General features: G+C 43.8%; 1 protein-coding gene across 2 annotated transcripts; it reads left to right on the top strand.

Moving 5' to 3' along the window:
- Window positions 1–1,389: 1,389 nt before the first annotated feature.
- On the top strand, window positions 1,390–4,929 carry FAUP4 (general transcription factor II-I repeat domain-containing protein 2B). 2 transcript variants are annotated; one of them, XM_027045299.2, is made up of 4 exons: window positions 1,390–1,516; window positions 1,796–1,878; window positions 1,985–2,129; window positions 2,527–4,929. In XM_027045299.2, the coding sequence occupies exons 2-4, from the start codon at window positions 1,804–1,806 to the stop codon at window positions 4,314–4,316; spliced, it is 2,010 nt and encodes a 669-aa protein (XP_026901100.2). In that variant the 5' UTR covers window positions 1,390–1,516; window positions 1,796–1,803; the 3' UTR covers window positions 4,317–4,929. The 2 variants fall into 2 exon arrangements, with proteins under 2 accessions (XP_026901100.2, XP_014923486.3); XM_015068000.3 differs by lacking the exon at window positions 1,390–1,516 and having other exon boundaries at window positions 1,530–1,878.
- The last annotated feature ends 7,774 nt before the right edge of the window (window positions 4,930–12,703 follow it).

Genomic DNA, 12,703 nt, shown 5'->3' with positions numbered 1-12,703 from the left:
AGCCAAGGCCAGGAACCCAGACTAATGGGTTACAAGACTGGAAAAGGGCTGGCCTCTGACGTGTCTGCTTCTCCCATCTGTGAGGCTCAAGTGAGTTCTGTTTGAAGAATTACGAAAAAACGCTTGGATCACAAGTCTAACTCAACATGGTATATCTCTGTTTTTATTTATTAACAATGTTTCACTTATTCTGTGCCAGATATTGTTCCAAATGCTTTATAAATACATTGACTTACTCAATTCTCATAGGAGTAGGTTCTATTATCCCCATTCTCAGATGAGAAAGCTGAGGTACAGGTTATGTGACTTGCCGATGATCATAGAGATTGTAAGCCACGGAACTGCGATCTGAATTCAGTCTGGCTCCAAAGTCTAAACCATTATACCAGGCCAAGATAAAAGGCTTTCAACATTTAAAAGTCTTTCTGATACACGTTTTTCCTGGTTTTAGTTTTATGCAGGCATACCCAACACCATGCTAAGTGAGAGTTGTACCTATTTCCTGCAACCCTTCTAGAGAGTAATTATTGTTGCCCAGCTTCACAGAAGAGTTAGACCCTTAGGGTAAATTGTGAGTTGGGATTCAGGCCTAGGTTTTTGTTTTTGTTTTTTTTTCCCCCTACAATCTGTGACAACTATTCTGCCATAAGGATCCTCGTGGAGTATTTCTTTCCAACACAATACCCCAGTGCTGGATTAGGCCTGAGGGTTACAACGGGAAGGGGCTGCCAAGGTGGGGGTGGGCTGAAGGCCCTTTGGGACCCACAGTTCCTGGGCGTCCCACTCAGTCTGCCTCCTGCCCCCAGTCTAAATGAAAAGAGGGAGCCGAACTAAACATGCTGCTCCTTGTAGTTGAGGCCATCAGGGACCATGGCCACACCTGAAGCCCCGTGGTCGTTCTGTCCCTCTACGCATTTTTTCGAAGATTTTATTTTTAAGTAATCTCTACACCCAACATGGGGCTCGAGTTGACAACCTCAAGATCAAGAGTCACTCGCTCCTCTGACTCAGCCAGCCAGGCGCCCCTGTCCTGCGCACTCTTTGCTACCTCCTCTCTTTCTCTGCACCCTCACCCTATCTGTGCTTAAAACAGATGTCCACCTCGAAGGAGAAAACCGAGGTTCTAGCGGGCTACTCGTTGCTCCGAGGTCCCGAGAAATGGCTGGACTTCCGTGTGAGTGTTAGGCTAAGCGGCTCCCATCACCTGCCGCATCCCACAAGCTGCAGAGAGCCCGCTTTCCAGCTCTGCCAAAAGGGCCTGAGCACAGGGGCCGCCATCTTGGCGCCGCTTCCGAGAGCCTTTGCCCGCCCTGGAGGGCGCCCGCGCGTGCGCGGACCGCGGGGGGGGGCGTGGCGAAGGGCGCGGGAGCGAGGCCTGAGGAGGCGCGGGGGCGAGGCCTGAGGAGGCGCGGGGCAGTGACGCAATGCGCCCCTAGTGGCGGGTGTCTTCGCGCCTTCGCTCTGTAGCCTCCGGATTCCGTTTCCACGGTTACGGCGGCGCGAGGCTCGGTCCCAGGTAAGATCCGGGTGGAACGGAAACGTGATACTTGAGGGACCGAAGGCAGCAAGGTTTAGGGGAACGGGCAAGCGGGACCTGGGCTCGGGGTCGGGGGAGGTCTAACCTTTCGCCCCTGTGCGTGCCCCCACTGTGGGCTCTGGTTAGCTCTGCCCCGCGATTCCCCAAGGATGCTGTCCCACCCACTAGTGTTCTTCTGCCCCACGAACTGTCCTGGACCCTCACAACCCCTCTTCCTGAGTCTCCCAGCTGCTGACCTCACTCTTCTCTGTCGCCAAGTCACTGACATGCAGCTGTTTGTCCGTGCCCGGGAGCTGCACACTCTTGAAGTGACCGGCCTGGAGACAGTTGCCCAGATCAAGGTAAAGGTGATAGTGTATCCCTGAGCTTCCCTAACCCATGTGCCCTGTGCCTGGCTTCCTGTGACTTCCCCCAGAGAACACTCTTGACCCTCCCTTTCTTCCCTAGGCTCATGTGGCCTTCCTGGAGGGCCTCACCACTGAAGACAAAGTCGTGCTTCTGGCAGGTTCTCCCCTGCAGGATGAAGCCGCCCTGGGTCAGTGTGGGGTAGAAGCCCTGGCAACCCTGGAAGTGGTTGGCCGAATGCTAGGAGGTGAGTCGGGCTGCAAGAGGCCAAACTGTTACCATGGGGTTCTTTACGATCCTTACACTTACTCACTTTGTTTGCCTTTCGCAGTGTCTAGCATATTTTGCCTTAATTTACCGTGTCTAAAAGTCGGCTGATTTTGTGTTAAAATACAATATCTGGCTTTGCTTCAGCAATTGGGTAGATCTGGTGGCAATGGGGCCTGGGTTCCCACATACTCACAATCTGCCCCGGCTGAGTCGTGGCTGTGCCCTTTGGAAGGCTTTACAGTTTGCTACAGGTTCCATTCCGCTCTCCTCCACTCCTCAGAACCAATGTCAGGCACCATTTTATCTTGTGGTGGTGTTTCTCTTACAGTAAAGAAAAGTGAACTCTGTTTTTGTCCCTGTTTCTCTGTCAAAAGTGGGAAAACGAAAGATGGATCGAGAGCATCGCATGTTTCAAGAAAAGTGGGAACGAGCATATTTCTTTGTGGAAGTTAAGAACAGCCCCGTGTGTTTAATATGTAACCAGACTTTGTCTGTGTCAAAAGAATACAACTTAAGACGCCATTACGAGGCAAACCATAGCAAGCACTTTGACCGGTATACGGAAGAGATGCGTGATGAAAAACTTAGCGAACTAAAGAAAGGACTAAAGTTTCTTCAGCATCTGTCATCAAATACAAATAAACTAAGTGATGCTGCTGTGAAATGCAGTTATGTCATAAGTGAGAAAATTGCCCGGGCATCGAAACCTTTTACAGATGGTGAGTTTATAAAAGACTGTCTCTTGAGTGCTGCGGAAATCCTGTGTCCAGAGCAGAAACCGGCATTTGCCAACATAAGTCTAACTGGAAACACTGTTGCTCAGCGAGTAAAAGATATGGCTGAGAACCTACAGGACAAGTTGCGAGAAAAAGTGAAATCATTTGTGACATTTTCTATTGCAGTTGATGAGAGCACGTACATAAATAATACGAGGCAGTTGATTATATTTATCCGGGGTGTTGATGAGAATTTTGACATCACTGAAGAACTTTTGGACATGGTGCCCATGACAGACCCAACATCTGAGAATGACCTGTTTTTGTATGTTGAGAAAAGTCTTGAAAAGTTTAATGTTGACTGGTCAAAACTAGTAAGTGTAACCACAGATGGTGCTCCTGCGATGGTCTGTGATAACACTGGACTTGTGGCAAAACTTAAGTCCAAGGTCAAAATGTTTTTCAAGGATGCAGAGCTTAAATCTATCCACTGCATTATTCACCAGGAATTGTTTTGTACTAAAAAGTTAAAGCTAGAACATGTCATGGACGTAGTGATTAACACAGTGGACTGGATACGCACCCGGGGCTCCAACCACAGGCAGTTCAGGGCTTTGCTTGAGGAACTGAATGCCCAATACGGTAATCTCCTTTACTATACAAAGGTAAGGTGGCTTAGTCGTGGCATGGTGCTGAAGAGATTTTTTGAATTGATAAAAGAGATAGATGTGTTCATGTCTTCCAAGGGCAAACCCCTTCCCCAGCTCACCAGCGAAGACTGGATCAGAGACCTGGCCTTTTTAGTTGACATCACAAACCATCTGAACACTTTGAATATCTCCCTTCAGAGACGTTCACAAGTAGTGACACAAATGTATGATTCAGTTTGCTCTTTCCTCGCAAAATTGAGTCTCTGGGAAGCTCATTTGGCTGCAAATAATCTGGCTCACTTTCCTACACTGAAATCGGTTTCCAGAAACGAACGTGATGGCTTAATCTACATCCCCAAAATTGCGGAGTTAAAGATGGAATTCCAAAAAAGGTTCTTTGATTTCAAACATTGTGAAAATGAACTCATACTGTTTAGCTCACCTTTCTCAATTAACATCGATAGTGTTAATGAAGAATTACAAATGGAAGTTATTGAACTGCAGTGTAATACGGTATTAAAAACGAAATATGATGACATTGGAATACCAGAATTCTACAAATACCTCAGCAAGAGTTACCCCAAATATAGAAAACATTGTGCAAAAATTCTGTCCATGTTCGGAAGCACCTATGTCTGTGAACAGCTGTTTTCTGTTATGAAATTGAGTAAAACTAAGTTTCGCTCCCAATTAAAGGATACAGGATTACACATTGCGACTCGAAATATGAGACCAGACATTGACATCTTGATGCAGAAAAAAAGGTGTCAGGTTTCTGGTTCCAAATCAAAGGAATAACAGATTATGAGCAAAAATTTTAATAATTAAAAGATTTCTATTTTTCAACATGTATTTTTAAATTTTGTCTTTGAAACACCCAGTATTATAACCTTTATATGTTACACACTTGCAGTGTGGTTCGATTGCAAAAAAAAAAAAGTTCAGGTTGTTTGTTTTTCCCTCGGCGTTTGATTTTTCATATACTGGGGCCTGTTACGCTTGCTTGTCTAACCTACTTGGCTACCCAACTTTAGTTTGAGACTTCGGCCTGATGGAGCTGGTTGCCATACTTCGTGTTTGTTTTCCTGCTTGTCTCAAGCCAGGGAAAAACCGTCACTTGCTGCCTCGAGCAAAATGCCTGAGCTGTAGACTTCTTACGCATCTTTGAGCCAGGTTGTGCTATTTATCAATTACTTGCTTCTCCGCTCCAAATTCATTCTTTGTTGTCTGCTCTCTAAAAATGGATCTGGGCCCTTTAAATATCTTTCCTCTGACAGCAGGCCTGATGTTAAGCTTTGTCAGTGGAGGGCACTGGAGACACGTTTCAAAAGGAAGGAGTTTTCCTTCCTGGTTTGCTCAGTTGGCCGACTCCTGCAGTGCAGCTGATGTCTCCAGCACCAGTGTCCTGCAGGCCCCCCCCCCCCCCCCCCCCGCAGTCAGCAACATCCCCTGGCTTATCCCTACAGGCAGTTGTATGATGTAATCTTTTTGCTGAGACACTTCACCATGAACAGCCTTCCCCAGTACCCTAAAGGGGAGATTTCCAGCAAATTCTGCCAGTGTGGCACTGCAACAATTTCTCTGTGTTTCTTCTGTATCTATTCTGTATATCTGGATGTATCCAACATGGGCTGGATTTCAGCCCTCCAGTTGGGAGCCTCTTCCCTGGGCATCTACTCAGCCCCTGAGATAGTTAGCACCTGGTCCTTATCCCTGGTATTTCTTTAGAATTCTTACAAGACAATTCATAACTTTTATGTTAAATCACGGTTTAAATTATTGTGTGGCTTCTTCCAATTGGACCCTGACTGACACAGGCCCTATTAGTTCTCTTGGGATACCCCAAAAACAAGCATGTTTGGATTCTGGCAACAAGGAAGACAAATGTGCGTGTACTCAAGCCTTCGCCTTTCCCTGAGTCAGCATGTCACTAGATGGAGAGGAGATGTCTCTAGGCCCCATAGCATTTAATCAATCATGCAGACTGTTTTTATGTTTATAATAATTGGTTGTAACTCATCACTGTTGTACTTCAACTATAACCTAACCTGACAGCAGAAGAAAATGATTGGGCCAATTCAACAAATATTCGTCAAGAACATACCATGTGCAAGATCCTACTCTGGGTGCAAGCTGGTTCTGTCATTCGTTCATTCCATGATCTTGAGCTGGTCACCTTGTCCCCCGAGCTTTACCTTCTTCACCCATAAAATGAGGCTGTTGCCACACGTATCAGTTATCTGTTAACCACATTCAAGTTACTTCAAAGTGTAGTGGCTTAAAACAATAAATATTCATTATCTCACTGGTTTCTGTAGGTCAGGAATCTGGGAGTAGCTTACCTGGGTGGTTTCTCTCTCTTTTTTTTAATGTTTATTTATTTATTTAGAGAGACAGAGAGCATAAGCAGGAGAGGGACAAAGAGAGAATCCCAAGCAGGCTCCATGCTGACAGCACAGAGCCTGATGTGGGGCTGGAACCCATGAGATAATCATGACCTGAGCCGAAATCAAGAGTTGGACACTTAACCAACTGAGCCACCCAGACACCCCATCAGCTCAGTGTCTCTTAAAACATTGTAGTCAAATTGTCAGCTGTACCTGCAGTCATCTGAAGGCTTTCCTGAGGCTAGAGGATCCCTATCTCTCATGACTTCTCCAGGAAAGTCAGCTACCGTGTTGTGAAAAGGCCTACGGAGAGGACCGTGTGGTTGCAGTCAGATGTCTGTGGTGGCTGTAGTCAACCTGAAGGCTCACCTGGGCCACGTGTTCATGATGGCTCATTCACAAGGCAGCCAGAGACCCCCGTGTAGCCTGGGGGCTCTCGGGGCTATAGATGACCTCTCCGGCACAGCCATCTCAAGGTAGTTAACGACAGAATCTGACACAGCCCATGTCTCCCTCCTCTGACATTTCCTTTGCTTTCCTCTCACCACACTGGTGACTCTCAGCCTCCTTTATGGTTCTTGTTCACCTCCCAAATTCTAAACATTGAAGCTCCTCAGGGGTTCTCCAATTATATTTCTTCTGTTGGTGCACATTCCCTGGGTCTCCTGGCTTTAAATGAGTATTAATATGCTCTTAACTCCCAAATTTTCACCTCCAGCCAGACCTCTCTCTGCTAAGTCCAAAACGGAGCTGCTGGTCTTTCCTCCAAATCTACACCTACAGCAGTTGGTAGCAATTCTGTCATTCGTGCAGCTCCGGCTAGAAAGCTTGGAACTATCCTTGGTTTTTGAAAATTGTCCACACTGGAAATTGTCCACTGGGTTTAGAGACTGGAATCCCTGGCGACCTTGGGGAGAGCCCTTTGGTGGCAACGTCAAATATGACAGTTCCAAAACCACTAGACCGTTTATTCAATAGGCACTGACTGTGCCACAGCTATTGGTGAGATTGTGTCGCTGGGATCGGGCAGGCGGGCAGGGTCCTACGGAACCAGCAGCTAGCCTCCCACACCCCAGAAGGGAGCCCTGAAGGCCTCTGAGCAGTTACAATCAATAGCATAAGATTTAAGAACATAGCTCCTGGAGGCCTCAGAGCTTACTGATTTCTGTTTTATATACATTGGTATCAAGTAGGGTCTGATTTCTAGGATCAGAGCCACTAAAACAAGAGATTACCATGGGATAGTAGGCCTGCTGTAGGTGGGCAGTTGAACTGCCTCACCCAAAAGAGGGAAACAGAAAAATTATTAAAAAAACAGAGTTCATGGAGTGCCTGGGTGGCCCAGTTGGTTAAGCGTCCGACTTTGGTTCAGGTCATGATCTCACGGTCTGTGGATTCGAGCCCCGTGTCACACTCTGTGCTGATAGCACAGAGCCTGGAGCCTGCTTTGGATCTGTGTCTCCCTCTCTCTCTGCCCCTCCCTTGCTCATGCTCCGTCTCTCCACAACCCCCCCCAAAAAATTAAAAAAAAAAAAAAAGCAAACAGTTCAAAAAGGCACAATTGTAGTGACCATTAAGTGTAGGACAGACAACTGGTACATTTCACCAGTTGGCAATGAAGTCAAATGCAGAGAAGCCACAAACACCCATAGGACTATCTGGCCTGTCTCCTGACTTTATCACAGCCTCACTGTGTAACCTCCTGCAACTCTCTGGACTTGTCCTTAGTCTTTTAGTTTGTAAATTGTGAATACTAATCTCTGCCTTGCCTATTAGAAAAAAATATGAGAAATACATTGTATAAATACAGTTAAGATGCAGTATAGGAGCGCCTGGGTGGCTCAGTTGGTTAAATGTCAGACTCTCGATTTCAGCTCAGGTCATGATCTCACGGTTCATGAGATCAAGCCCCACATCAGGCTCCATGCTGACAGTGCAGATCCTGCTTGGGATTCTCTGTCTCCCTGTCCCTGTCTGTCTCCCCCATTTGCGCTCGCTCTCACTCTCGTCCTCTCTCAAAATAAATAAATATACTTTTTAAAAATGCAGTATAAATACAGGGGTTATTATAAGATACTGGACAAAATATAGTCTGTGAGAAAGTGGAAATAACCTGGTGTTTATTGATCACCTTCTATGTGCCTGATGCTGGCTGCTGTACAGGTATTATTAGGTTCAGTGTTAGAGATGAAAAACACAAAGTACAGAGAAATTAACTAGCTTCCCATTGCCAGGAAATGGCCACACTAAGTCTGCTCAGAAGACCAGAGGTAACCTCCATCTTCAGGCCCAGCTGGATCCAGCAACAAACGATAAAATTAATAGAACTTTATATCCTTGTATCAGCTTGCTCTGGCCGCCATCACAAAACACCACAGACTGAGTGGCTTAAATAACAGAAGTTTATTTTCTCACAGTTCTAGAGACTGGAAGTTCAAGAAAAGGTATTGGCCGGTGTGTATTCTGAGGCCTCTCTCCTTGGCTTGCAGATGCTGCCCTCTTGATGCGTCTTTACATGGCCGTTCCTGGCAACCCTTCCACTTCTCGTAAGCCATGTTAGACTAGGGGCCTCATCCTAATGGCTTCATTTTAACTTAGTCACCCCTTTAAAGAACTTACCTCCAAATACAGTGGCATTCTTAGGTACTGAGGAGTAAGACTTCAACACATAAACTTGGGGATCAGGGACGGGGGCACAATTCAGTCTAAAAAGTACCACACTAACAGAAAGGCTCCAGGTATTTTATTCCCTTAAATCGTGAATGCTTTACAGATTTATGTCATAGTTCTCCTTGTCCTTCTGAACAACACAGTGACTTCCTTTCCTTTCAAATGTATATCCAGGTCTCCCTTCAGTTTCATTTTCCCTTGTTTATTCTGACTCTGTGTTTTCAAACCTGCTTTTGAATTACCTTTCGAATTGTGTATTTTCAACCTTTTCAACTTTGTATAGTTTTGAAAGCAAACGTCTCTCTTCCCTGTGGATGCCTGAGTGTTTTCTGGAGTGATGGGGAGGGATCTTGAGGGTACCCTTTGAAAATAAGATCTAGGGGCGCCTGGGTGCCTCAGTTGGTTAAGTGTCCAACCTCAGCTCAGGTCATGATCTCATGGTTCATGAATCCGAGCCCCCCGTTGGGCTCTGTGTTGATGGTGCAGAGCCTGCTTCAGATCCTCTGTCTCCCTCTCTCTGCCCCTTCTCTGCTCATACTCTCTTTCTCTCAAAAAGAAATAAACATTTTTAAAAAGGTTGATTTATTTTGAGAGGGAGAGAGAGAGAATTCCAAGCAGGTTCTGTGCTGTCAGCACAGAGCCCAGTGTGGGGCCCAATCTCCCAAATCGTGGGATCAGGACCTGAACTGAAATCAGGAGGTGGACGCTTAACTGACTAAGCCGCCTAGGTGCCCCTAAAAAGCTTTTTTTCTTATTGTTTAAATCTCTTTACAAGATAATTGGCTGTTTAAGGCAAAATAATGTATTGTGGGGTGTATAACAAATGTATAAATAAAATATATGAAAATAATAGCACAAAGGCAGAGTGGGGCAAAATAGAAGCATAGTATTGTAAGGTTCTTATACATTCTGTGATATAATGTCTGTGATAAGTTTAAGATGTATACTGTAAACCCTAAGACAACCACAAAATTACATGACAAAGAGTTATAGCTAACAAGCCAAAAAAGGAGACAAAACAGAATCATAAAAACAATCTAGAAGAATACAATAAAGAGGATAAGGGAAACAATAGAGGTGACAAATAGAAAACAAGCAGCAAAATACTATCAACATTAAATGAAATGGTCCTAACACTCCAATTAAATGTGATGGATGAAAAAAATCAATACCCGACCATATACTGCCTATAAGAACCATACTTTTAAGAAACAAATAGGTTAAAAGTAAAGGAATGGGAAAAGATACACTAACAATAACAACAACAACAAAAGATGCTGCAGTGGCTCTAATAATACCAGACAAGTTAGGCGTGCCTGGGTGGCTCAGTCAGTTAAGCATCCAGCTTCAGCTCAGGTCATGATCTTGTCATTTGTGAGTTCAAGCCCCACATCAGGCTCTGTGATGACAGCTCAGAGCCTGGAGCCTGCTTCAGACTCTGTCTCCCTTTCTCTCTGCCCCTCTCCCATTCTCCCCCCACCCCTCTCTCTTTCGCTCTCAAAAATAAATATTAAAAATCGGGGTGCCTGGGTGGCTCAGTCAGTTGAGCATCTGACTTCAGCTCAGGTCATGATTTCACTGTCTGTGAGTTCGAGCCCCGCGTTGGGCTCTGTGCTGACAGCTCAGAGCCTGGAGCCTGTTTCAGATTCTGTGTCTCCCTCTCTCTCTGCCCCTCTCCCACTCATTCTCTCTCTCTCTGTCAAAAATAAACATTAAAAAAAATTTTAATGAAAAAATAAATATTAAAAAAAAATTTTTTTTAGTACCAGACAAGTTAGGTTTCAAAACAAAGAATATTACCAGGGATAAAGTGGGTCATTTCATAATGATAAAGGGGTCAATTCATAAAGAGGACAGAACCTTCCTAAATGCTTATACATCTAATAATAGAGCTTCAAATATACACGAAACAAAAACCAGCAGACCTGCAAGGAGAAATAGGCATAGTCAAGTAATCATCATAAATTTCAATATCGAATAGAACAATAATTGATAAAACAAGCAAACTGAAAATCAGTCAAGATACAGAAGATGTGAACATTACTATCAACTCACTTGACTCAATTGATATTTTTTGGACCTAACTGACATTTATAGAACACTCCACCCAACAACAGCAGAATAAACTTTTTCTAGGACAGAAAATTTACCAAGATAGACCATTTTTAGGCCATAAAACAAGTCTCAATAAATGTGAAAGGATTCAAAACATAGAAAGTATATTCTTTGACAACAATGGAATTAAATTAGAAATCCATAACACAAAGATATCTGGAAAACCCCCAAATATTTGGGAACTAAATAACATACTTTATTATGTTTTTAAAGTAGGCTTTAAGCCCAATGTGGGGCTTGAACTCACAATCCCGAGATCAAGAGTCTCATGCTATACCAGCTGAGCCAGCCAGATGCCCCTAAGTAACATACTTTAAAATACCCCATAGATCAGAGAAGGAATCAAAAGGGAAATTAGAAAGTATCCTGAACCAAATGAGAATAAAAAAACACAACATATGGAAATTTATGGGATGCAGGTAATAAGTACTTAGAGGGACATTTATACACTAAATGTCTATATTAAAAAAAAGACAAGGGCATCTTCTAACTAAGTAGAGGTTGCAGGATATAAAATCCATACACAGAAATCATAGTATTTCTATATACTGTCAATGAACCATTGGAAATTTTATTGTATTTATTTTTATTTATTTATTTTTTAAATTTAAGTAATCTCTACATCCAGCACAGGGCTTGAACTCACAACCCCAAGATCAAGAGTCACATGCTCTCCCAACTAAGCCAGCCAGGCACCTCAACTATTTCATTTTTTAAGTGCTATTGCAAATGGTATTGTCTTTTAAAATTTTTAATTTCCAGGGTGCCTGGCTGGCTCAGTTGTTAGAGCACGTGACTCTTGATCTCGGGGTCATGAGTTTGAGCCCCACATTGGGTGTAGAGAGTACTTAAAAATACACTTTTAAAGGGGTGCCTCGGTGGCTCAGTTGGTTAAGTGTCTGACTTCAGCTCAGGTCATGATCTCGCAGTTTGTGAGTTCAAGCCCCAAGTTGGGCTCCGTGCTGACAGCTCAGAGCCTGAGGTCTGCTTTGGACTCTCTCTCCTTCCCTCTTTGTCTGCCTCTCCCCCACTCACACTCTGTCTCTCCCTCTCTCAAAAATAAATATTTAAAAAACTTTTTAAATACACTTTAATAAATAAGTAAGTAGGGGCGCCTAGGTGGCGCAGTCGGTTAAGCGTCCGACTTCAGCCAGGTCACGATCTCGCGGTCCGTGAGTTCGAGCCCCGCGTGGGGCTCTGGGCTGATGGCTAGGAGCCTGGAGTCTGTTTCCGATTCTGTGTCTCCCTCTCTCTCTGCCCCTCCCCCGTTCATGCTCTGTCTCTCTCTGTCCCAAAAAGAAAAGAAAAAAAAAAAAGAAAAGAAATAGCAGAATCTCAGGACAGACCTAGTGAAACAGATCTGCATTTTAACAAGGTCCCTAGGTGATGTCTATGCACATAAAAGTTTGAGAAGGCTGCTTCGGAGCACAAACCATCTAAAGGCAATCAACTTTGCTAAAAAAAATAATAATAATAAAAAATAAAAAAAATAAATAAAAATAAGTAAGTAAATAAATAAGTAGTGAAATAGCTAGGGATGAATTTGAAAAATGGCAAGACCTTTACTCTGAAAATAATAAAAAATTATTGAGAGAAATTAAGGGATTTAAAAAATGAAGATATACTGTCTCAATATTGAGATGAGGTATGACGAACTCAATATTGTGAAGATGTCAGTCTTTCCCAAGTGAACTGTAGATTCAGTGCAATACCAGCCCAAATCCCAGGCTTTTAAATAAAGATTGACAAGCTAATTCAAAAATTCATGTGAAAATGCAAAGGACCTAGAAGAGTCAAAAACAACTTTGGGAAATCATAAAGCTAGAAGACTTGAACTATCTGACTTACACAACCAAGACTTAGAAGATTAGATCAATCCAGGCCGTGTGATGTTAGTGTAAACAGGGACAGATACATCAATGAAACAGAACAGGGAGTCTAGAAAATATACCCACACATATATAGTTAATTGATATTTGACAAAAGTGCAAAGGCAATTCAGTGGAGAAGCAA

This window comes from Acinonyx jubatus, chromosome D1, assembly GCF_027475565.1.
Source record: "Acinonyx jubatus isolate Ajub_Pintada_27869175 chromosome D1, VMU_Ajub_asm_v1.0, whole genome shotgun sequence".
In the NCBI taxonomy this organism is placed as follows: domain Eukaryota; kingdom Metazoa; phylum Chordata; class Mammalia; order Carnivora; family Felidae; genus Acinonyx; species Acinonyx jubatus.
The sequence above is the reverse complement of the archived record's forward strand: the minus strand, read 5'-3'. Positions and strand labels throughout refer to the sequence as shown.